The sequence below is a fragment of the Hylaeus volcanicus genome, chromosome 4 (assembly GCF_026283585.1).
Source record: "Hylaeus volcanicus isolate JK05 chromosome 4, UHH_iyHylVolc1.0_haploid, whole genome shotgun sequence".
In the NCBI taxonomy this organism is placed as follows: Eukaryota; Metazoa; Arthropoda; class Insecta; order Hymenoptera; family Colletidae; genus Hylaeus; species Hylaeus volcanicus.
In genome coordinates this window covers 1,475,053-1,501,894 of record NC_071979.1, presented here as the reverse complement: position 1 = coordinate 1,501,894, position 26,842 = coordinate 1,475,053, and the positions used below count along the sequence as shown (strand labels likewise).

The 26,842-nt window shown below is 35.4% G+C and overlaps 1 protein-coding gene across 2 annotated transcripts; it reads left to right on the top strand.

The window, feature by feature from the left end:
• Positions 1 to 2,148: 2,148 nt before the first annotated feature.
• On the top strand, positions 2,149 to 26,559 carry LOC128874948 (transcription factor HNF-4 homolog). 2 transcript variants are annotated; one of them, XM_054120155.1, is made up of 6 exons: positions 2,149 to 2,242; positions 2,467 to 2,561; positions 2,803 to 2,939; positions 10,731 to 11,001; positions 14,731 to 14,865; positions 21,342 to 26,559. In XM_054120155.1, exons 1-6 carry the CDS (start codon positions 2,169 to 2,171, stop codon positions 21,848 to 21,850), a joined length of 1,221 nt encoding a protein of 406 aa, XP_053976130.1. In that variant the 5' UTR covers positions 2,149 to 2,168; the 3' UTR covers positions 21,851 to 26,559. The 2 variants fall into 2 exon arrangements, with proteins under 2 accessions (XP_053976130.1, XP_053976129.1); XM_054120154.1 differs by having other exon boundaries at positions 14,713 to 14,865.
• The last annotated feature ends 283 nt before the right edge of the window (positions 26,560 to 26,842 follow it).

Genomic DNA, 26,842 nt, shown 5'->3' with positions numbered 1-26,842 from the left:
AAGAGGACCCTAAAACAAAACTCCTTACAATTGCTGGAGACTAGAGTTTTACGAGGCTTCCGAGCACTTGCCTCGATGAAGTGTAATAATGGAGAGGGCCTGTCTTTCCATTTTCTTTCCCGGTCGGTCTGTGTGAGTTCGTTAGAATAAGAACCCCTAACCAGCGGTAACTGGTACTAATAATCAGTTATTAGGCGCCCGTTTGTCGTTCTACAAACCTATCACCTTCGGGTGGGGTCGAGTATGGCCTTCAGGCATAGGTACCGACCTTTGGATAATCTCTTGGAGCACTCTCTCTCACTCTCCTGCCACCCTTCCAGGGTGGTCAGCCGACGACGGGAGTTGATTTCAACCGTCCCCACTGCCAGCCACCATTTTTATCCCGGGGGGGACAACTCCCGATCCCGCTCCGCGGCCTCCTTCTGAGAGATAATCTCTTCGCAGAAGGAGACCACCGCCCTCCATTTCCTCTCGCTCACCAGCATGGCCCCAACTACTGCTGGGAGCAAGAGATCATGTCCAACGATGGACCTGTGGCGACCGACTTTCGTCGATACAGCTGCGGTAGCATTGGAATGCCCATCGCGCCGCTTCGCGAGCGACATTGTATGCGATCGGCGGCGCCGTTCAGTCATCGATGTTTCGGCGATGAGCTCGACAGCGAGGACGGTTAGAATTAGTTCACCACGAGACACGCTACCGTTAGCATCAACGAATAAAAACGTACGAAACGAAATATATGTGTGGTTATTGCCGTAGCCTACCTCGATCGTAACCCACAGGCCTAAGGACTCGGCGCTGCGGTGAAAACGCGGGGCATTCCTCCAGCGTATGCTACGCCGAGTCCTCCTCCTCGCCACAATGGTGGCAGGCTGTTGCCGACTCCTTCTATATGCGCCACAGGTAGACATCGAAACAACCATGCCCGGTGAATACCTGCGACGTCCGGTAGGTGAACCTACCATGCCGTCTCTCCCGCCACCTTTTAAAATAAGGCAGAAGAGCCCCGGGAACGCGCTCCCCAGCGTGGGTGCTCAGCTCCAAACGCCAATTGGCGAGCGCCAGTCGCCAGGCCTGGCGTTCGAACTCCTCGACCGTCTCGAGCTCCGGCGGGTTCCCTCAAACAAGGCGAGTAGCCTGCACGCGCGCATAGACACACGCGTGCAGCCGCCTGTAGTTCGAATGGAACTTCACCCGCCAGGGCCAACGCCGCCACGTAGGAGGTGGTGCGGTACCTGCGGATGACCCTAATGGCCATCCGTCTCTTCAGCCGGCGCCGGCTTGCCATCGCGTCCGAGGCCCATACTGGGGCTCCGTACAGCATCATTGACCGCACCACTCCCATATATATATAGGCGGCTTCATGATGACCCAGATCTAGTTTTTGCATAGTTCTCTTGGGCTCGTGGCACTTTGGCCGTGTCCGCGGTTACACCGGCTTAAGCGAGGAGCTTTGGACCAGCGGGAACTCATTACCTCGGCTTCCTGTTTCGACCCCGCGTTTCGGGCGATCCTCGTTTTCTTTTGGACCCGGGCCTATCCTTTCGAGGATGCGCGCTACTCTGCTGGGGGTGGTCCATCATTGGGCGGGGCCATTCTACCTATATTTCGGTAATGCCGAAGCGGAGTTGAACGTCGGGCAATCCACATCACTCTGGACCTGCAGTACCAGCCTGCATTGTTCTCCCCTTTACACCATGAATCAAAGTTGAGAGTCCTATCCACATCCTGTCATATTAAGCCTGAGGTCGTTATTCGATCCTTGTTCTCAGTCAGAGTGTCCATATCTCTGCCTGGATTGGTTCCCTTTTAATGTTACCCCCCCCCCTCCCCCTCCCTTTTTAATCCCTAGCACTCCCCCCGTCCCTTTTGCCCTACCAACCTCCTTTAGAGGTTCTAGCTAAATAGTCGCGGTTTGCAAGGTTCCACCCTCCCTCCCCCCCCCCCCCCCCTCTCTTGTGTAACTATCCCTCTCGGACCCTGATCTGAATGAAGGCTCGCCACCGTCCATCCGTGCCAGGGTTACCGGCTTATACATGCTTCTACCTATCTTGTTGTTGTCGTTTCTAGTCCTACTTCTAATTTCCTTTTGTTTAAGAGCGACAGGGAGGAGTGTTCGGGTGAGGGGTCCCCACAGCGTGTCTGATGATCAGACGCGACTTCCGTGAATGGCCCCCAGCCATCAGGCTTGCCAACTCGTCCTCGCTGCCACTCTTTCGTACTCGGCGAGCCGACTACTGGTGTTAGTCTGGATTATTCTTATATTCCCCGTGACTCTCAACCCCGAAAACATGACCCAGACCTAACCCAAACCAAATATGTTAATTCATCCCCCAGTTAACGTACCTTCTTGCCTAGCTAGCTTTTCTTTCTCTACCATTCGCTTCTCAAACACTTCGACCTTTCACGTGTTCACCCAGTAACACCTACAACCGTTAACAATTGCAATCATTATTATTTTTCCAGATTCAGTAGAAACTGCGTAGTAGACAAAGACAAGAGGAACCAGTGCAGATACTGCAGATTACGAAAATGTTTCAAAGCTGGCATGAAGAAGGAAGGTGAGTACAGGAAATGAATTATCCGTGTTCCTAAAGCACATTTATCAGCTGTGATAAAAGTCCAAAGTTGTCCAAGCTTAAAAATAAAAATCGACGATAAAGAAAGTCAATTTGCGGGCTATTTTTTGAATAACTAATCAGCGATTCGAAGCAAACATACTAACAGCGAACGAACTTGTCAGAGCGAATCGACAGCCAACATTGTCATATCTTCCTATCTCCTGATTTCGTTTACATGCAGCCGTACAAAACGAGAGGGATCGGATAAGCTGTAGAAGGCCAAGCTACGAGGAACAGAGTAGCAACGGAAGCGGGTTGTCTGTAGTCTCCCTTCTTCAAGCTGAAATGCTCAGCAGACAAGTTGGCGCTGCCCTCGAGGTCAGTTTATTTCGATTATTGCTAACAATTTAGTGAGGGAAAATACCTGGGCTACATCTTGGACAGGGTTTTTCTTTTTTTCTCGTGGGAAAAATCTTCGAAAGTGATTATTGACCTTTTGGGAAGTAGAGAGGTAAGCAAAAGCCCAGGTTAACAAATAAGCCTAAAGTTGACTATTATGTTCGTCTCGTTTCCTCCTTTGAACATTTTTCAAAGAAGGAAACGAGATAAATATTAGGTCTACCGGAAAGTTCTGTCCATTCCGGTTACAAGTTTTTAACAAGTACGCGCATATTCATTAAAAACGATATACAAGTTGCAATCATGCTGGCAAGATGTCATAAATAATGATAAAAATTATATTATTCAGTAAAATTTCGTCGAGGTATGAGAAATTTATTATTGTGTGTTATTCGAAAAACGGACAGAACTTTCCGGTAGACCTAATATATCAACAAAGTTCTAGTTTATTTAAAGTGTAGGGTAATACCCCAACTCTGGTGTAAGACCTCCCATTAAAAACTCCGGTATTCTATTGTGTGTGCATTAGGTGTAGGAGGTAAGGAACATGAATGACTCAATTTTCAGTGCCTCCTACATCTAAGATAGGGTTGGTACATATTAAGGGGTTAGTCGCAGTCAGGAAGAGGAAAAACGACATTTCTTTGTGATTTTTTTTGTAGTTATTAAGTAATAATTTGCATAAGTAACAATTAAGTATATTATAAAGCATGTTTTAAAGAACTAAAAAACATTTTTTGTTTTAAGAAACGTTTAATTTATATGATCATAACAGCCGATGACGTAGACGATGATTTAAAAACATAGGTTTGCGGTAAGCAAGATTTCTCTACACTGGTTTACCTGAAAACAAAAACAAAGGTAGATTTCGAAAATAGATTAGTCTAGCGGGTCCCTGAACGAAGGATTTTGGAAAAAATTAATTTAAAACAAGGCGTACATTTGAAGTCGATTTTCAATTTTTTCACTAAAATTAAGCGAGTCAATACAGGATAAAAAAAGAAGTATACAAGAAAATAAAAAATCCTTCGATCAGGGACCCGTTAGTCTAATATATTTTCTAAATCTACCTTTAGTTTTGTTTTCAGGTGCACCAGTTTGAAGAAATCTTGCTCACCACAAACCAAGTGGCCACCCACGCCATCGCCTGTTATGACGAAATGAATTAACCTTTCTTAAAACAAAAATTCTTTAATAGTTCTTTGAGACATACTTTGTAATATATTTGTAAGACATTTCATTAATAAAAATGATTATTTAATACCTTAAAAAACACACACACACACAGGAAACTATCCGTTTCCATTTTCCTGACTGCGACTAACCCCTTAAGAATCGTAGGAATGGGATGTAGCCTATGTACGGAGATTTCTCCTGATGTTGTTTATGCATAAATTCATTAATAAGAAAATAGTCAAGAATAAACGTCCTTACAAGACTGAAGTTGAAGGGGAGATTTGAGTATACAACCTCGATGAATTGGAAACGAGGAGAGGGGTAGTTTTCTCAGCATTGAGTTTCTTAGGTTTGAGTTTGAGTAAATGTAGGGGATGTTCAGAGTGGACATTTTGACCCTTAAAAAATATACCTTTAACACTAAAACTATCAAGCTAATCAATTCGTCTCATGTACAATTTCAAACCTTTGTCTAAAGTCACTCAGTCATTAATAATTCTTTTTACACAATATTTAATATTTGATAATGACAATGAATAATTATTTAAGTAAGCGTTATTAATGATAGCTGCTAGGGCAACAAGTTAAGATTCATTGGAAGATATCAATTTTTAATTTGAGAGTTTATTAAACTAAGTTTACAACTTAAAAAAGGATTTTCTATATTAACATACACGGTATTTCGCCTCACTTGACCACCTTAAATATATCGCTTATTTTGTATGATAAAAAAAATATATCAGAGGCAGAAAATATTCTGTTCGAAAGTGCTAATACGGTGATGGACCGAAATTTTTTCTCAAGGACATTTTTTTTCGAGATTTCAAGGTCACCGTATTTTTTTTTTTTAAATTGAACTGCATATTGTCACTACAGCATTCTTATTGCTTATAAAAAAAAAACGAATCCAACGAGGTGTAATATATCGACCTTCACGTTACCTTTAGTGAGGACATTATGAAATGTTTGTTAGTACGCGTTCGCGGAGGGTTAATAAAAGAATTTCAATTTCATTGAAACAGTATTAAGTTACATCTTCATTTTAGAAGGTTTTCAAAATTTGCATCATGCATCTGGATACACTTTTGAAGGCGATAAATAAATTCTTACTGTACATTTTTAAGTTGTTTTACAGTAATCGATGTACATTCGTGTAAAACCCTTTGTCGCATGTTTTCTGTATCGTGGGTACGTCATTGTAAACTTTATTTTTTTAGGTGTCCCCACAGAAAGAAATCAAGTGGCGTAAAATACTGCGATCGAGCTGGCCAACAAATTCTGGATTGTAAAGCGATAATCTTTTGTTAAGATTATCGCTTTAATATATAGTGCTTGTAAACAAACTTTAACTGATGAAAGGAGAATACGAATGTCTGTTCACAAGTACCAGGGACAATTACACGGTAAATCGTTTCAATGAAATTGAAATTTCTTCATTTACCCTCCTCGAACGCGTAATGAAGTTACTGACAAACATTTCATAATTTTCCCGTTAAAGGTCACGTGGAGGTCAATGTGTTGCATCTCGGTGGATTCGTTTTTTTATAAGCTATAAGACTATTGTAGTGAAGATATGCAGTCCCATTTAAAAAACAATACGATGACCTTGAAATCTCAAATAAAAATGTTCTTGAGAAAAAAATTCTGTCCATCAATGTATTGGCGTCTTCGAACTGAATATTTTCTCCCCCTGACATTTTTTGTATCATACAAAATAAGCGATATATTTAAGGTGGTCAAGTTAGGTGAAATACCTTGTATATTAATTCAATATAGTATATATTAATTAATCCATGTTAATTTCTACGTATTGTATGTTTGGTAAAACAAAAGATTCCTTTAAACAGATCCTGAAATTAAAAAGCCTGTAAATAGACTATTGGTACATAAAGTGTTAAGGTGAGTTGTAGACGTTCAGAAGTTTTTAAATCGTCGTTGTTAATGATTATGTATGCCTGGACGGTGCGGACTCGGTATTATCCGTCTGAATAAAATTGAATTCGTTTAATTCCAACGAGGTGAATATGCAGATTCAAGGTTTGTCTGTTCGCTTATTCTTTGTTAATGGACTCGTCTTTGTTTATTCGTTTAACGAAATGAATTTAACGTGTCAGTCTTAATAATTAGGAAAAGTAAGAGAATTAATGAAACTCGTGGGAATATTGCCCTCTCCACTCCCCCATGTATGTAAATGCGAACAGGGACAGTCATCCGGTCGTTTTTTTGGTGAACAATTTTATAATACCAAATACTTTTGTATTGGTACCATAAGAAAGTAACAATCATTTAAATGCTGCATTGTTAAATTAGTTTAACTAATATTTTGGTATACAGGGTGTCTACGTATAAGTTCGGACATAGGCAGGGTGTCAATTCTACAACATATATCCAAGAAAAAATTACTCTTAGACATTTTCTTTGTATCGCCTTATTTTCGAGTATTTTCACTTTTAATATTTTTTCTGCGTTTTCGACTTGACGTTCTTTAAACGGTCATAACTCCACCAAATTACAGCGCAAACTTAAAACTAGGAAACCATTCGAAAGAGCGTTAAATTTCCCATTTCCCTGATGTCAAACTAAAATTTATTACGTAGATTTAACAAGTAAAAAATTAGGTCAAACTTTATATTGTGAAAATTTCAAAAAATTTGACTTTTTCTGTTTTCGTTTGTCGATTTCAAAGACAGTTGTTTGGCGGGCACTTCTCGGGAAAAACTTCCTCGAAGTCAGCTTTTGAATGGTATTGGCAAAAAAAAATTGTACGGTGGTATTTTAGGGAGAAAATTACGTTTAAATGCAGAAAAGCGTGGGTTTTTAGTTGTAAACCGATATTTTTCAACAACAATCGACTTGTCACTTTAAAATTAACTTGACATCGAGTTTGATGTATTTTTTAGTGACACTTCAAACCTCCCCATTTAGAAAAAAAAACGATTTTTTGACATCTCAAGACCTAACCCAGCCGTGTGTAGAGCCTGAGTACGAGGTGAATAATAATTGTTTTTGTCGAATCTTCGTTTTTAGAGTCTATTTAATCAAAATCAACCTCGGTGTACCGATAAATGGTATGGAAATTGGAACACGATCGATTTCACAAAGCAAAAAATCAATGTTTTCGGCGCAGGGGAACTGATAAGTTTTGTTTTAGAAGACGGGCATTTTGAACGTTTTTCTGCATTTAAATGTCATTTTCTCCCGAAAATACCACCGTACAATTTTTTTTTTGACAATACCGTTCAAAAGCTGAGACTTCGAGGAAGTTTTTCCCGAAGACTGCCCGCAAAACAACTATGTCTTTGAAATCGAAAAACAAAAACATAAAAAGTCAAATTTTTTTAAATGTTCACAATGTAAAGTTTGACCTAATTTTTCACTTGTTAAATCTACGTAATAAATTTTGGTTCGGCATCAGGGAGTTGGGAAATTTAACACTCTTTCGAATGGTATACTTAGTTTTAAGTTTGCGCTGTAATTTGGTGGAGTTATAACCGTTTAAAGAGTGTCACGTCGAAAACGCAGAAAAAATATTAAAAGTGAACATTCTCGAGAATAAGGCGACACAAAGAAAATGTCTAAGAGTAATTTTTTGTTGGAAATATGTTGTAGAATTGACACCCTGCGTATGTCCAAACTTATACGTAGACAACCTGTATAAGGTATATCTTAGATATTATATAAATTTGTATATGTACAGGCTGTTTCTTAATATGTGGGAGATTTTTAGAGAACGTCTTGACACCAGTACGAATCGAAAAGTCCTTTACCAATTTGCGAACTATGGCTTCGTTATCGATATATGTATAAGCAGTTTTTGCAGGTTTCACTTCTGTCAAGCGATTTGTAAGCTCGATCAGCTGTTCGCGCGGCTGCACATATACGTACTCGCACAGGAAAAATACACACCGATGCACACTTGCTGTTTGAAAATGTCCTAGGAGTCTCTAGGCCAGGTAATACGAGGTCACCTAGCCCAACTGTTTTGCAGACTCTTGGGTCATTTTTCAACAGCGAGTGTGCATCGGTGAGTGTCTCTTCTTGAGTAGAGTTGTACATGTGTGGTCACGCGGCAGCTAATAGGGATTCAAATTGGCCTCGCCGGAAATCAACCTGCAGATTTCAACTGCTTACAGTGGGTGTAGAAAGTATTCGTACGCCGATCAATTTCCAAAAAAGAAACTATGTAAAATTCTAATTTAGTAACTTATTTTTTATAAACAATGACATTCTACATATTCTCGGAAATCTCTAGAATAGATAGAGTACAAAAAGAAATAGCTATTTATGTAAGTTGCGAAATTAACAAGAAAAAAACAATTAATCGATAGAAATATTGAAGCAATAAGTATTCGCACAACTGTTTAATTTTTAAAATTTCATTAAAAAAAAAGAAATTTACATTAATCTACAAGTATATAATACTTCCTTCGTGGGTTTTCCTTTTGATTTTATAATTATCGCAACTCTCCTAAGCATTAAATTAACTAAATTATTAGTTATTCGAAGTGGGATCTTCTACAATTCCTCTATTAAAGTCTTTTTTTAAAGTACTTTACTGGAAATTTGATGTTTTCTAATTCGTACGGAGCAATAAACTAATGTGTTTACGTTACAAACTCTACTGTAAATGGTTCGTCATAAGTAGACTGCGGATCTTTATATATGTATTTATAGGAAATTTGAACGTGCAAGAAATTACGAAATGCAAACAATATGCAAGAATATAAAAAAGATTGAAAGTAACGTTCGTGTTATAATATTTGCAGAATAAAATAAATTCCTGTTTAGGTTCAATTTTTGTAGGCAGGTTCACCAAAGATTTTATTTTGCATAATGATAGTCTAGTCATAAGAATCGTACAAATACTTATTGCTTCTATACTCTTACCCACTTTTCGCATTCTTTTTGTTAATTTCACAAATTATATTAACTAGTATATGTTATTTGGACTAGATCTATCTTAGAGATTTTCAAGAATATGTAAAATATCATTGATTATACAAAAAGAAGTTAAGAAACTACAATTTAACACAAAAGTTTTTTGGGAAATTGATCGGTGTACAATTCAATACAAAAAAAAAAGTTTAATCAACTTTTTTATCAAGTTAAAGTGATTTTTTTCACCCAATGAACTCGTGCTTTTTTCAAACTTGCAGTAATTTCACATTTCACCATTTTTGCGGATTTTTCTTAGTTTACATAGAAGGAAAATGTATAAAAATGAAAATTTCTTTTGGTTAGTTTTTTGTGTCAAACCAAAATTACGACCTGCATCTTTCCCACCGATAGAAGGTTTTAATTGTGAGGTGCTCTACAAATGTGCGTCACAGTCGACTCAATTTGAATATTTCTTGTTGAAAAAATTTGTACAGACTACTCAAATATGTATGAAAATAGGATAAAACGTTCGACAGAATTAATTTTTTTTCCATCCTAAAAAAATTCACGAAAAACCGCTTTTTTAGACCTCCTAATTCAGGATACCCCCTTAATTTCGGATGAAATTTTTTATTAATCCGAATTCTAACATACATGCCTAAAACTTTTCCAACGATTGCAATCTGTTTTTATATTAAACATTCATAAGCTCCAAAACTTGAAATCTGATTGCATTAATATTAAAATAAAGTTTTATAAGCATTTATGAACTTAACGCAAATGTTCCTCATAGTTACTTTGTTAACTATTGTTAACGAAAAACTTTAAATATCCAGACGATTATGCGAGAAACTTAGAGCATTTAAAAAGAAATTATACTAGTAAAGTTGTATAAACAATTTGTTTGTAATATCATTTTTTACAAAAATGTAAAATTAGGAATATAACACGGTATTCAATTTTGATATTTGCATTTTCAAGCTTGGATTCATTGTATTTGTCCCTATATTATAGGTATGTAATACTTGAAAAATTATAACAGTAATTAAAATAACAATTGTGTTGATTAATTCATAGTGCTTTTCATAAGTCGAAAAAAATGTATGCTAATCGAACATCGCCATGCACATAGATTGAGCACATTAGATCCGTGTATCTTAAATATTCATAATGTAGCTGAAATTCAAAAAGTAATCGATACATGACAGTTCCACTTACGTTCGTCCTACTTACATTTGTATGAATCCGAGATACCATGAAGAATACATGTACTACGTTTACAGCTCGCGGAATGTCCAATTATAAAGTATCCTTTTATTAACAGCATTTTAGCCACAGCCACTTTTGTTAAATAAAATATAATGCGCATCTAGTGGCGATTATTTAAACATCAAGTTCAAGTGGTGGAAGTGTTCGAATTTAATTTAAGAGCGAAGAATAGTCTACAAAGAATTGAAAAAAGACATAGTTGCTGAATACATAAGTAAAGATAAAGAAAATGCAGTGGTGCTCATTTGAATCTTCTGTCGAAGTGTCTAAATTTAATTTAAGGACAAAACAACGTCCTAAAATTTTATTAGAATAGGCAATGGAATTTAAAACAATTTTTTCTGTCAAATCAGCAACCACCTTTAAACTTCCATGTATTTTCTTTCTCAAATTATATAAAAATAAGCGTTGCATCGGAGCAAGTAATTGAAAGTTATCTTTAAACAGCTAGGCAGTCCTGGTGGGGATATCGACCTCAGCACGAAACAAATTGCCAATATAAACGACGTCTGCGACAGCATGAAACAGCAATTGTTGATTCTGGTCGAATGGGCGAAATATATACCTGCGTTTAGCGAACTCACCCTCGACGATCAGGTGGCCCTGTTGAGGGCACACGCCGGCGAACATCTTCTTCTAGGCGTTGCCAGGCGTAGCATGCAACTGAAGGATGTTCTATTACTGGGTAACAACTGCATCATCACAAAAAACTGTCCTGGTACGTTCTTTCTGTGGTTCGTTCGTGGGTACTGGTTGGGGTGTCTGTATGTTCTAATGAAGAATAGTAGATTGTAGGATGAATTGTTGTTAAGGAAAATCGATAGCGAACAAAGTTATCATAAAAACAAGTACAATACTGTCAGAGGCAAAACTAACACATTATTGTCTGTAAACTTTCACTTAGGAGAACGTTTTCCAAAATAGAGAGGGAGGTATCTTATATGAAGGGCTGCTAAGGGGGTGTGACGCCAAAAGGTCATGAAATATAGAAAGGCATAGCACTAGAGGGGCATGGTCTTCGAATGGCATGGCATATAGTAAACCGAAACACTGGGAGGGTAGCACTAGTCAAGTGTAGTATTAGAAAGTCATGGTATTAGAAGGGCGTGGCATATAGAAACGCTAGAAGGGTGTAAGACTAGGAAGGCGTAGCATATAGAGAGGTGTAAAGATATAGAAAATTGTGATATTAGAATGGCGTGGCATATAGCGAAATTTAGCACTAGAAGTATACTATACCTCTAAGAGGACAAAGAACTAGGAGGGAGTAGCATTAGAAGGGACTCACCACCCAAAAAGTGTAGCACATAAGGGAGGCGTGGTACATAAGAGGAGGGGATGTCTTGTTCAAAGAAGAAAATGTTTGATACAGGGTGTCTCAAAAATGTTGTAACACCTTGAAAGAGGTGATTCGGGAGGTAATTTGAAACGACTTTTTCCTTATCGATAATGTTGTCCGAGGCTTCGTTGAGGAGATATTAACAGAAAACCCCGACCAATCAGAGCGCGAGTATACCGGTGGAACGCCCGCGGTAACGTATGAGCGTAGCCGTCTAGCGCCGAGTCCACGCCTACCGCAGCCGCTCCAACAGTATAGGCGCCCTCTGATTGGTCGGGGTTTTCTGTTAATATCTCCTTAACGAAGCCTCGGACAACATTTCCGCTAAGGAAAAAGTTGGTTCAAATCACCACCCGAACCACCCCTTTCAATGTGTTGTAACATTTTTGGGACACCCTGTATATATAAAGATATATACATGTCGAATTGAGTAGTATATGTTGAATAGTATATGTTGAAACTGACAATGTGTGTAATTTAAACTTAACGTCAACTTGAACCTTTATTATAAATGAATGCAACTTCTACTGCATTCGGGTTTAATTTAATTTCTCCAAATATAAAATAGATCTGTAATTGTTAATTTAATAAAATTTTATCGCGTATATAAATCATTATAAATCATGTACATGGTGTCCCAAAAATGTTGGAGGTCCAGAAATGAGAGGAGTTGTTCGGGGGATGATATGAAACAACTTTTTCCTTAGAGAACATGTTGCCCCCGGGGTCGTTTAGGAGATAATAATGGAAAACACTGACCAATCAAAGCGCAAGTATACCGTTGGAACGCCCGCAGTAGGCGTGGCTAAACGCTAGGCGGCCGCTCCAACGCTATACGCGCGCTCTGATTGGTCAGTGTTTTCCGTTAATATCTCCTCAACGAAGCCTCGGACAATATTTTCGCTAAGAAGACAGTTGTTTCAAATCACCTCCCGAACCACCCCTTTCAAGGTGCTACATTTTTGGGACACCCTGTATAGAAAACTGCACATAACTTTAAAGTCTTTTTGTATCACACACTAACCATCAGAGTACAATAATTACAAGAGTGTGCTTTTCTTGTATCATTTTAAACTCACAACTTGTTTCGAATGCAATAACGTTTCCTTTCTTCTTCAACTTCGAAAACATTTGGAAATCACTAACATTGATTGAACTTTCCGCCGTTCGAGCGTTATCAACGACGATTATCGGGTAAAAATATTTTTCTCGGTGATGACTGATAGATCGCGAAACAACTGGAATTATTATTACGCGTAATAAAGATTACCACGGTATTATTTCATCTGTTGATGGCATCGATGGATAAGATTCCAGAAGATTAATTATCGTGAAAGGAATACAACCGCGCGATAATCGAATTTTATGTAAAATGTTCTTTAAGAAAAACGATGGCGAGGAGCTATTGCACACTTTGGAGACGATAACTACATGTAATCTAAACAACATTTGTTAGACATATACAATATCCGCACTGGCTTAATCTACCAGAATTTACATTCGAAATTCATTCGGTGAAAAAATGTACAACCGATTGAATGGTAAATGCAAAACAAATATTAGTTTATGTGGTACGTTTAAAAAAAGATGTTTCTGTGATTTTCACTCTTTCTGAAATTGTAAATTTACGTAAACAGGTGTGACATAATTATTAGGAATATCTGAATGAGTGAATAACAGCATGTAAGTGTAAATTATAAAATTCTTTTTAAGTTTGACTAACATTCTCAAATTATTTCCACAAAAGTTTGACCGTTTTAGGTTCTAGCCTCCTTTTTGCGATGCACAAGTATTTAATTTGTTTACACATGTAGTAACGAACACGCCTGTGAGCGTTTCATTTTCTATGCGTTGAATATTTGTGGACGACAATTGTGTTCGTAACATTTCCAACGGAGTAAACACTAAATGCACATAGCAAGACAATCGATACAAAATAATTACAATTGTAAAACATAATTTCTTCTACTTTAGCAAGATCTTGTATTTTTTTATAATTATACATCTGCAAGTTTAAAATTAGTATCAAAACCTGGAAAAAAGTTTTATGAACATTTTTTATTTCATTATTATTATTGTTGTTGTTGTTGTTATTATTTTTCATTGCAGCATAATTGTTTTAACATTAAATTGAGTGTAAACAAAAATTAAAAATCTCTTCGATTCAAAAATATACTTATACAAGGTGTCCCACGCAATACTTCTCACGATTTTTCATGTACTTGCGATAATCTGACAAAAGATATTTTTAACAAATGTTGATCAGTTTTCAATTGGCTATACATTGTAATAAAAAAAGTCGGAAAATTTTTTTTTTTATTATTGTCAAGATTACCTTTATTTTTTTAAATTGCACTTTGTATTTTTGACTTAACAGTATTATAGACCATGTCAAAACGAATTCAACAACCTAGTGTACCATGACCTTGGGATGACCCCGGAGGCAAAGAAATGAAAATGTGAGAAGTGTTACGTGGGGCACCCTACATACTTCAATTGATTCGAAAGTATTGTCACTTAACAATTAAATCCTTTGATGGATTTACACTGAAATTGAAACGTAAAATCAACAAATAATATTTTTGCAAACAAAAAAGGAAATTACAAAGAACACACACGGCCAGTATCAAAATAACAGTACGGTGTAAATTTGTCAGTTTCATTTTTATCAATGTTGGTAGTTGGTGTATAATAAGTTAAATATAAATATTCAAGTATTCAATGCAAATATGTAAAAAATAAATATTCAAGTATTCAATGCAAATATGTAAAAAATAAATATTTGACTAATTAATATTTAGTGTACAAATATCTACTGAATGTTCTTAATGTCAAAAATGAAAAGAAAATATTCGGTTAATTTTCAATACGAATAATCGATAGTCTCGCTACATTAGTTGCACGAACCTATGTTGGGGCGTAGCTAGTAGACTGAGTCCGGCATTCACGTTGCGACTGCAGTAGCATGAGTGCACATGGGTTTATCGAACTGGTTGTTGGTTTTTCCAGCTTTTCAAAATTCGTACTTTAACCGGACTCAGTCGATTGGTAGTGGGGATCCGATAGGGACGGTTTAACCGTCGTTATCAGTGATATCTTTGTCCGCAGAGGGTCGCAATCAGGATCTGGACATCAGCAAGGTCGGCGTCAGGGTGATGGACGAGCTGGTGAAACCATTGAACGAGGTGCAAATCGACGACACTGAATTCGCTTGCCTCAAAGCAATTGTCTTTTTTGATCCTAGTAAGTGTCCTTTACTGTACTATAATGACACTGAAAACTAATTACAATATGCTAATAAATAAATATAATATATACATAATTATTGAATGACATAAATATCCTATTTGGTTTACATATATACAGGGTGTCCCAAAAATGTTGTAACACCTTGAAAGGGGTGGTTCGCGAGATGATTTGAAACAACTTTTTCCTTAGTGAGAATGTTGTCCGAGGCTTCGTTGAAGAGATATTAACGGAAAACACTGACCAATCAGAGCGCGAGTATGCCGATGGAGCGCTTGCGGTATCGTATGAGCGCGGTCGCCTATCGTGTAGCCTACGCTCAACCGGCATCCTCGCGCTCTGGTTGGTCGGGGTTTTCCGTTAATATCTCCTCAACGAAGCCTCGGACAACATTCTCACTAAGGAAAAAGTTGTTTCAAATCACCTCCCGAACCACCCCTTTCAGGATGCTACATTTTTGGAACAACCTGTATATATGAACTAAACAGATATACCGGGTGATTCACGAGAAACAGAACACCTAATTATCTCAGTTCGACTTGAAGATAGAAGAAAATGTTAGAAGAAAAAGTTGTACTGTTTAAGGGAGCAAATATGAGGATATAAAAAGAATTTCCGAATTTTGTAACTTTCAATGTTTTTTGAAGGTCATCGGTAATTTTTGGATTACATCCTATATGTTCAACACCATAAGATTGTAGCTGACGTCAATACGAGTACAACGATGTGTTACACTATGACCTTCAAATGACCTTGAACTGAGAAATCTACGATAAAGCAATGATAACATAAATGAACACTCATTTTATTTAAATTTTAAATTTTATTTAAATTACATGTTCAAAATGATGAGCTTCAGCAGTAACGCAAGCATTTAAACGTTCTGCAATGCAATCAATTGCCCTTTCAACTGCTTCTGTTGGAATTGATCTGCAAGATCTAATTATTCTTTCTTGCATGTTTTCTCGTGTAATTGGTTGGTCATGATACACATTATCTTTCAGTGTTCCCTATAAAAAAAATCAAATGGAGTTAAATCAGGTGAACGAGCTGGCCATAGTATGGATCCATTACGTCCTATCCAGCGACTTGAAAATTTAGCGTTTAAATAATCTCTTACAGTACTTGAAGAGTGAGCCGGACAACCATCGTGGTGGTACCACATTACACGACGAATATTAGGAGGAATATCTTCCAAAAATGAAGGCAATATTTCTTCTAAAAACGTTAGGTACCTTGTTGCGTTTAATGTACCGGTAATAAAATAGGGTCCAATTATTTTATTATTTAGGATTCCACACCAAACATTAATAGTCCAAGGTCGTTGTTTATCAATTTGTCGGAACCATCGTGGATTAATATTACTCCAGTAATGCACATTTTTTTAATTAATTTGACCATAGCTTGTGAAAGAAGCCTCATCAGTGAACAGCACTTTCGCAAAAAATCGGCTATCATTTCTAATTTGCCTCAAACCCCACTCACAGAAGCTTACACGATTTTCAAAATCTCTGCCGTGAAGTTCTTGGTGAAGCGCTAGATGGTATGGGTGCAGAGCTGGGCATTATTTAGATAAAAAAATTATTTAAATAGAAAATCGAATAAAGATACATAACTTTATCTTTGTTCGATGACTGCCGAATAAAAAAATGTATTCGATGTAAATGTACTCAAAGGATAAAGATAACTTAAATTATTTTTATTCGAAGGCTAAAGATACCTGCTTTATCTGCAGAAAGTTTCAATCGTAAGATACTTTTCGCACTTTTAACTTTATCCGACGAGTAAAGATACTTGCGTTAACTGCAGAGAGTTTCTTTCATTGGGTAGTTTCCCCATTTTTAACTTTAACTGACCGCTAGGCATACCTGGTTTCTCCCCGAGAGTTTCAACCCTAAGATACTTTTCCGCGTTTGTATCTTTATTCGACGGCTAGAGTTACCTAAAGTTACCTGGTTTCTCTCCAGAGATATTCATCTGTAGGTTATTTTCGCATTTTTATCTTTAACTGAAGTTTCACTCGTCGCGTGGGATAACTTTCGTACTTTTATCTTTATCCGAAATTATCGAATAAGGATCGAATAACTTTTCAAGCGGTATTTACTGTTTAGTCGGCGGTTGTAAAGTATAGTTATACATAATTATACAGGAGTAAGGAAGTGTATACTTGTGCATATAGACGTGTACTGTAGATATAAATTATGGTCTTTTTAAATGTTTATAAGTATTGTTATTGCAAAATTCCTATTGTTTGCTACGACTCGGCAACGAGTAACCGATCGAGATGATTTCATGATGTTTCCATGTAGAAAAATTTATAAATTCCTTAATGTTTATAACTATTGTTATTGCAAAATTCCTATTATTTCCTCTGACTCAGCAACGAGTAACCGATCGAGATGATTTCATGATGTTCCCATGTAGAAAAATTTATAAATTTCTTAAATTGATATTATTTATTTTAATTTCTATTTTAGTAAGTTTACCTATATTTGAATATTATAATATTGGAACATGTATATTTTGTCCATTAAACGAAATTTTATTTTGACTAATTACAGGAACATTTATTATATTAACATGATTAGGAAGACAATTAATTGAATATCCTAATATTGAACTTAGTCAAATTTGAACATTCGTGAAATCTTAATTGGCATAAATTAATATTTAAATATTTATAAATAGTTAATGGTATAATAGTTATAATAGCATCGAACGGGTAAAGCAGCGTACTAGCCGTTCTATACTATAAACCAGAACTCGGCAAGATTTGTACTTTAGGTTATCGGCAACCCTTGGCGAAGGTTTCTTTATTTGACTACCTGGCGGCCACATGTTGGTGCTGGTCATTGCTTATGATTCGACCTGCGCCGAAGTTAATTTTTAACTGTGCTCTTTTAAGCGACCTTAAAGTGAAGGAATTCTGCATGCTGAGTCACAATATGGTCGAACACTGATTTCACTCTGATTTGTTCTGTAGGAATACGCAGTTTGTATATGCGGTGTTGTTATAACTATTATACCATTAACTATTTATAAATATTTAAATATTAATTTATGCCAATTAAGATTTCATGAATGTTCAAATTTGACTAAGTTCAATATTAGAATATTCAATTAATTGTCTTCCTAATCATGTTAATATAATAAATGTTCCTGTAATTAGTCAAAATAAAATTTCGTTTAATGGACAAAATACACATGTTCCACTTTTATAATATTCAAATATAGGTAAACTTACTAAAATTGAAATTAAAATAAATAATATGAATTTAAGAAATTTATAAATTTTTCTACATGGGAACATCATGAAATCATCTCGATCGGTTACTCGTTGCCGAGTCGGAGCAAATAATAGGAATTTTGCAATAACAATAGTTATAAACATTAAGGAATTTATAAATTTTTCTACATGGAAACATCATGAAATCATCTCGATCGGTTACTCGTTGCCGAGTCGTAGCTAACAATAGGAATTTTGGAATAACAATACTTATAAACATTTAAAAAGACCATAATTTATATCTACAGTACACGTCTATATGCACAAGTATACACTTCCTTACTCCTGTATAATTATGTATAACTATACTTTACAACCGCCGACTAAACAGTAAATACCGCTTGAAAAGTTATTCGATCCTTATTCGATAATTTCGGATAAAGATAAAAGTACGAAAGTTATCCCACGCGACGAGTGAAACTTCAGTTAAAGATAAAAATGCGAAAATAACCTACAGATGAATATCTCTGGAGAGAAACCAGGTAACTTTAGGTAACTCTAGCCGTCGAATAAAGATACAAACGCGGAGAAGTATCTTAGGGTTGAAACTCTCGGGGAGAAACCAGGTATCCCTAGCGGTCAGTTAAAGTTAAAAATGGGGAAACTACCCAACGAAAGAAACTCTCTGCAGTTAACGCAAGTATCTTTACTCGTCGGATAAAGTTAAAAGTGCGAAAAGTATCTTACGATTGAAACTTTCTGCAGATAAAGCAGATATCTTTAGCATTCGAATAAAAATAATTTAAGTTATCTTTATCCTTTGAGTACATTTACTTCGAATACATTTTTTTATTCGGCAGTTATCGAATAAAGATAAAGTTATGTATCTTTATTCGACGAGTAAGAGATAATAATTTTTCATCTTTATTCGGTATTTAAAATTTTTATTTAGAGAAAGATTTTGCCCATCTCTGTATGGGTGGAATTTATACAATCGCATTATTCGCACGATATCTGCTTGGCTAACGCCACTTTCCCAAGCGAGTTGTCTAGTGCTGATCTGTGAATTTACATTTACTGCCGCAAGAATATTGACAACATTTGCTTCATTTGTTGCACGTTTTCACTTTCATAGGTTTTTTATTTTCTACGCTACCTGTTTCACCAAACTTTTTCACTAAATTTGAATAAGTAGAAAGAGATGGACACCTGCGATCAGGAAATCGGTCTTTGTACAGCCGAACAGCTTCTCGAAGACACTGACGACCTTCATGGTAAATGGAAATGAGATCGATCTTCTCTTCCTTTGAATAACGCATCGTTAAACTGATATTGATAAAATGATACATTCGGAATTCTTCAATGACAATAACCGACTCGGTGGTAAATACCTGTAGCTTATTGATAAACACGTTTATGTATGCTTAGAAATTACCTTCCATTAACAGTATACACGTGCTGAAATGGTTTAAGAAATTACATTTTCGTTGATCAGACGGAAATTTCTCATTTCTCAGTTCAAGGTCATTTGAAGGTTATAGTGTAACACATCGTTGTACTCGTATTGACGTCAGCTACAATCTTATGGTGTTGAAAATATAGGATGTAATTCAAAAATTACCGATGACCTTCAAAAAACCTTGAAAATTACAAAATTCGGAAATTCTTTTTATATCCTCATATTTGCTCCCTTAAACAGTACAACTTTTTCTTCTAACATTTTCTTCTATCCTCAAGTCAAACTGAGATAATTACGTGTTTTGTTTCTCGTTAATCACCCGGTATATGAATGAAACTTACCTCTTTTAAGAAAATTAGATTTAGCATTGCATGCAATAAATTATAGAATGATATATTGCAAATAGGCATGTGTAGTTCATCTATATACTTCAGTTTTAAATGGAATCGTATATTTTTTATACGAAAATATGGTAGAGTATCGAATTCTAAATAAAAAAGTATTCAGACAAATGTACTGCGCATTCTTCATAAAGAAAAACATCATCCATATCATCTAGCACTTCATCAGAAGCTCCATGGCTGTAAACATCGCTGTCCTGCGGAAATTTGTGGTAAGGTTGAATCCCCATCTTGATATTACATTAAGAAAATGTTCAAGTAATAAAGTGAAATTACTCGTTACCTATTAGGTTTAGGGCTAATAAAGGTCAATACTTTTTTATTTAGAATTCGATATTAAGAAAGAGATTTATAAACGACTTCGAAAGAGGAGGACGTTACTCAATTCGATATATATATATTTTTTTTTGTTAAACATTTATAATATATATATTATAATATATCATGCAATAATTCATTAATGCTAAAATTAATAAATATTAATAAAATAGTCTAATACCCTAGAACATTCGTAGAATTTATAGTTTAGTTAGAGCAAATGAACCCAGGTGAGTAATTAAATTCCCAGCTTTCATTGATAGACGTTCATGTTCAGAGGATTCATAATCTTCGGTGATCTCGTTTTGTGATCTGCAGCCGAAGGGGACGAAGAATTTGCGTGTCATTCGGCGAAGATTTACCGGCACGCGAGAACGATTGTCTCAATAAGATTTAATTGATCATCGGCGCAGTCATCGCCGTCATGTCGAAACGAATCGCAAAAGATAGACTCGGCGAGGAGCTAACAACCAAGAATCCTTTCAAGAAACCCTCAAATTACAAACTAATCTAGACTAGACTAGAACAATCATCTAGCTAATTACTAGTTGTTAAGAAATCTTGTTCGAATTTTCATGCCTCCTGTTATTTTCGAGACCTGAGATTAATTACTTTTATAGACTCTTCTTTGTTTTATGGCAGGGTCTTGATACCAAACTGAAATTTAGTGCTCTCTGTTGTTTTCGAGGCTTGAGATCAGTTACAGTTATGAATTTGTTTTATAAGTTACACAAATTTAAAAATGAACTCTCAATAACTTTAATAAGAGTGCCAGTTGAAATAAAGGAATACATTTAATTTTGATTAATTATTAAAACATATTTGAAAACTACACTGTACATTAATCAAGATCCTATGAACATACTTGATACTAATTAAGGCTCCAAAGTATAAGCCGTGTAATAAGCTTAATATCAATATGTCGTTGGATACCTGAAGAAGCTAGCCCCACTGCCAACTAAACTAAGGAGTGTCATATACAAAGAACACGGTTTACACATAAAAGCCTTTGTTACCACCTCAATTTAGTATTATATCTAAATGAAATCTTTATTCTTTTTGTCAACAGATGCGAAGGGCCTGAGCGAGCCACAGCGAATCAAGCAACTGCGTTACCAGATCCAGATCAACTTGGAGGACTACATAAGCGATCGACAGTACGATAGCCGTGGTCGATTTGGCGAGATCCTCTTAACCCTGCCAGCTCTACAGTCCATCTCCTGGCAGATGATCGAACAGATTCAGTTCGTACGACTGTTCGGGGTGGCGCATATCGACAATTTGTTACAAGAGATGCTGTTAGGTGGTGCCACGGCTGAGGTGAATGGCACCGTGACACCAATTCCTATCTCAAACGCTCCTGGCAGTTATGTGAGTAGCAACGAGAGTCCCAGCAGTCCTTTGACACCGGCCAACGCGCCTCCGTTGAGCCCTCAGGATCACATGCTGGCGGCTGGAAGTCCTGTCATGATCCTGAGAGATCTGACACCAATTCAGAACCAAGAAGATGTAACCAGCGTAGCTGGATTCAGGATGTTCAAACAGGAGCCCAGCCTCGAGAGTGAATCCACCTTTTAAGGAATCCTGACAAACTTAAAGACAATTAGGAACGAGGATAAATCGATTGTGTCTGTTGATGCCAACTCGATGATTTTGCCACTTTAGAGTACTTACGAAACATATTTCAGAACGTTGAAGCATACCAGGAAGATGGAAAACGCGACAAGTTGTTAATAGACTATAGAGTCTATTATATTTTTCAAGAAAACCAGAAGCACATTGAACAGATTTAGTGTTCCTTGTTTTGCAATTTCCAAACTTTGAAGTCAAGGATATTTTCATATTTGGAAGAATGTTTAAGCGTGAAGCACCAGAGGATTGACATAGTTTAAAACAGTGGTACTTTTTCCGTGCTATTGAAAGTCTGAATTCATATGAAACTTGTAATTTTAGACGATTTTTGAGAATTTCTGGAAACACTTTTTATGACTTATTTCATCAAAGAAGAAAGGATATATTTTTGTGGCAACGCTTTAGTACGCAAGTCAGGATCTTCCCAGTTCTTTAAGCCTAAATACCTTAAATATTTTTATGGTTCCCAATTATTCGAGTGAAAAAGTAGAAAGAGTTACCAAAAACTTCCACTGTTTTAAACACACATGGTGCAATGCTAGAACAATACGAAGAACATATAATTGTATGGAAGACAAATAATTATATCAAAATATTTCTCCACAAATGTTAACAAATTTGATCAAGTTTTGAAGATATTTAGGATATATTATCTTCATGAGATGTACAGAATTCCTAATTATATTTGAAAATGTAATTACTCGTGTGTTAATGTTTTAATGAGTACTTTCGAATATAATTTAAAATAATGGAATTCTGTAATATATTGAAGAAATGCTGTTTCAAATCTTTATAATTTGAGTCTAATAGACTACGGTTATTTTTAAAACTTGCTGGATATCACGAGATTTTCCTGAAAAAAGTCGATTCTCAGAACTAGATTGTTTCTAGTGATCTTTTTGAACAATTTTTAAATGCCACTAACGGCCTTGTTTCCATACAAGTGAATCGAACTTTTTTACAAGTTGTGATTTTTTTTTAGAAGGTTGCAATTCGAGCAACAGTTTTAAAACACAGGTTTTCGAAAACCTCGCACTCATATTCCGCATGGTTGGCGTGTTGGAAGTACAGTTTCGAATTGCTATTATATTTTATAACAGAATTTGCTATAGTTGAAACAAAATGAATGACATAAATTAAATTAATTTTGTTAAATTAAGAGGAAAAATCACTCTCCCAAGGCTACTTACACCGCTATGATTCACGTCAGGAAAGGACCTGTATTATAAGTCATGCAGATAAAGGTAGCTCCTTGAATGGCCTTCAGAGGCTAGTTAATTTTGTTTCCACTATAGGAATATAGTTGGCAACTGTCAGAAACACTGTACGATTTCCGGTTTTTGAGTAACATTCGTGCTCAATATTGCTCAATTAATCCTTAATTATCCTAATCGTAAGGTCGAATCAAAATCGGTATATCAAGTGACGTAAAATCGTCTTGTCACTGCGAAGTCAATTCAATTAAATAAAGTCGGTTATCAATTATCTATTTTTTACAAAATGATGATGTATGTAAAACTATTAGAGGAATTAGCAATTAGCATAATCAAAATCGAGAGATATTCTCTTTGATTTCCAAAAAGTAATATATAGAAAGAAACGATGCCTTGTAATTATTCAAGTTTCTTCGATTTCCTCGATTAAAGAAATCTTTCATTATTGTTAGTGTTTTAAACAAATTTATCATTTTAATATCAGCTCTATTTTATATTATTGCAAGTTTGTACTGAAGAAAAAAGCAATTTTGTTTCTATTTTAATTTCGTAACATCGTCAAGAATATCTATCTTCATTTAATCGAATCATAAACGACCGACCTCTGAACACAATAATAGTATAATTAGCGTTAATTGTTATATACTTAGAGAGTACGTTTACTGTTATTTATACAAAGGGTTATTAATTATATTATTTATGATATATTCCTACAGAGAATATTTTTGTTATCGCGATAAATTTCTTGTTATCCATGTTATACAAAACGTACATTGTATTATACAAACACAGTAATTAACGATTTTAATAATAATCGACTATTTTTATATCTGAAGGTTTATATTTTTCGATTAATATCCAACGATATGTAGCATTAGGAAACTTGCCAGTGGACAAAGAATCGGTAACGCGCTTTTCTTTAACCCTTTGCATTATAATTGTTTTCTTAGTTTATTCTCGGCAAATTCTGATTTAATTTAGTAAACCTTGCGTTTAGGGGAGGCAGCTCCGATGACCTTGACTTTAACATTTGTTGTCAAGGACACCCTCCTGAGTAACATTCAAGAGCTTATAGCCGTCACGCGTTTTTTTATTAAAAAGTTACTAAAAAACAAAAATCATAGATTTACACATACGAACGCGGTATATATAGCATATAAAAACACACTACAACGGTTGAAACTTGTTCCAAGTGCTTATATCATGCACGATCTTTATTCGTACCCCCATTTTTTTACTGTACAAATAAAGATCGTGGATGATACACGTGTGGTATTGAACCGTTGTAGTATATTTACAGAAAAGTTAAACAAGAAACAACGGCCTGTTACGCGAGCCGTGCGCAGCTACGTATACTCAAATATTACAAGATATTTTTGCAAATTTCTCGAAAACTAAAACCGACCGCCACATACATATATAGGGAAAAGTTGTTCAAAATGATGCCCTCAACAACATATGTCAAGGTCATATGTATACGCAGATTCTATTGTAAGACTAATATATAATACATTTTTATTAATAACTTTTTAATAAAAAACGAGCGACGGCTAAAACCTCTTTGATGTTACTCGGGAGGGTGGCCTTGGCAACATATGTCAAGGTCAAGGTCCTCCCCTAAACGCAAGGTTTACCTTTAATTTTTCTGGTTTTTATATCTCATCTTAGATACGGAGATATTGCTTGCAGTTATTTAAAGTTTAGCGTTTTATTTAAAAAACCATCGTTCAGAAAAAATACATAACATCAAAATATTTATCATTACATATTTATATATTTTTTTTTTAAACTAAGTAATATGGATTAAAATATTTATTTCAAATGTCACTTCATCCCTGAAAAAATTAAATGATGTCATTAAAGAAGTGCGTATCGACTTTTAGTTCTTGCGAAGGACTCGTCGACAAAACATCGGGGTAGTTGAGAACGTGTTCATAATTAAATAAGAGTAATATTTGTATGTATTCTAATAAAATGAAAAGTGACAAAATTGTAAAGGAACCTGTCATAAGGATCGTCCAAGTATTCGGAAACTTACTGGAGAAATTTCATCTCGCTTTCTAGAACGATTCTGCAATTTGTCCACGATAGACAACATTCCATATAAGAAATCAAAAAGCAACTTAGCTAGTAGTTTTAGCACCTTTCTCGACGAAGAAAGGAGCACACGCCATTGCAATGCAATTTTTTCTTAGCGAAGACCTATGCCATGCTTTATGTTGATACCCTGCATATTTGGAATGAAACTTGCTTTACATCCTTGTAACTAACCAAAATTTCGAATTATTTGTTGTCAATTTATATAGCGTTCAAAGAATGATATTCTAACGTCACGAATTCTGTTCTTTTCGTCGCACTTGAAACGATTCAAGAATTGTTTTCCATTTTTGTGATCTACTCAACAAAAAGATGAAACGTTACAAAGGAACTATTATTGCAAACGAATTGTATTATTTAATAGTAACGATGTATACTTGGGTTTGTGAAAAATGGAGGTACCAATGTAGTCGATACAGGATAGTGTCTGCGCATCTAACTTGCGCACAAGTGTCGTTTAAGTACCTCGTTTCTTCACTCACAGTGTTAGTGCCTTCTGAAGAGGTTTTTATGAACCCAAGGATACAATCTGGAAAAAAGCACTGCGCTATCAGAAACTACTTTGTACAATCTTATTAGAACAAACTTGAACAATTTTTTTGCGAAAAGATAATCTATTTGTGATGTCTAACTCCTTTAACATTTTTTGTAATATTATAATAACAAAATGTTAAACCAGAAATTCAAATATCCTTTTTATACCCTGCTCATTATGGATCTATGATCAACTATCAAACATTTAGGAAATAATGATTAGATAATCTTGTTATCATCTAGTAATGTAATACAATTAAATTAAAGTAATATAAATATGAGAGGTAATCATAGAAATTAATTAAAGAAACGCAACTTTAAGTACTTTTTTAAACATCATTTATCAGGGTAAATGTCAAAGAACTTAACAGGATTAACTTTATAACTAGACTCGCATGATGTGTTTTAACATTCAGCAGTTTTATTATTGTTCAAAGATTTGCTCAACATGGAAAACAGTTTATATAAATACAATCACAGATTTCAAATGTTCATCGCGACTTCTTGTAGATTGTGTATTTATGGCCGAATAGGAACCAATAATACACTTAATTTAGTAATATTTTGAAGCGTAACATTACTACTACTACTACGTAATACGAAATATAATATATAATATAATTTTCTATGTAATGCGTATACGTGCACGCAAACAAACTGTAAATCAGTGGAAGTGATAAACATTGTCATTAATAAACAAGGAAACTGGTTAAACAAAAGGATAACTTGTATCGAGTCTGCATAAATTTTTCTTTTGTATTTATTTTTACTGTATCATGTTTTTATTGAATATAATACATATGCTCTGTTTTTTTCTTAATGTATTTAAAAAATTTGAACCACATTGTGTAAAATAAATTATTTTCGTAACAAAATTATAAAATTAAACAATATAATAAACAAGTTATGCTACATTCAAAAGTTTAGCTGCAAATACTTTGATAACATTTTCACATGCCACATAAAATGTACAAATTTTTCAATCAGAAATCAAAAATTTTAAACCAACAGTAGGTTAGACAGAATATTAACTAGTATAGAGGATCAATTGAAACATCTTCAAAAATAAAATGCTACATTTTGATATTCAAGA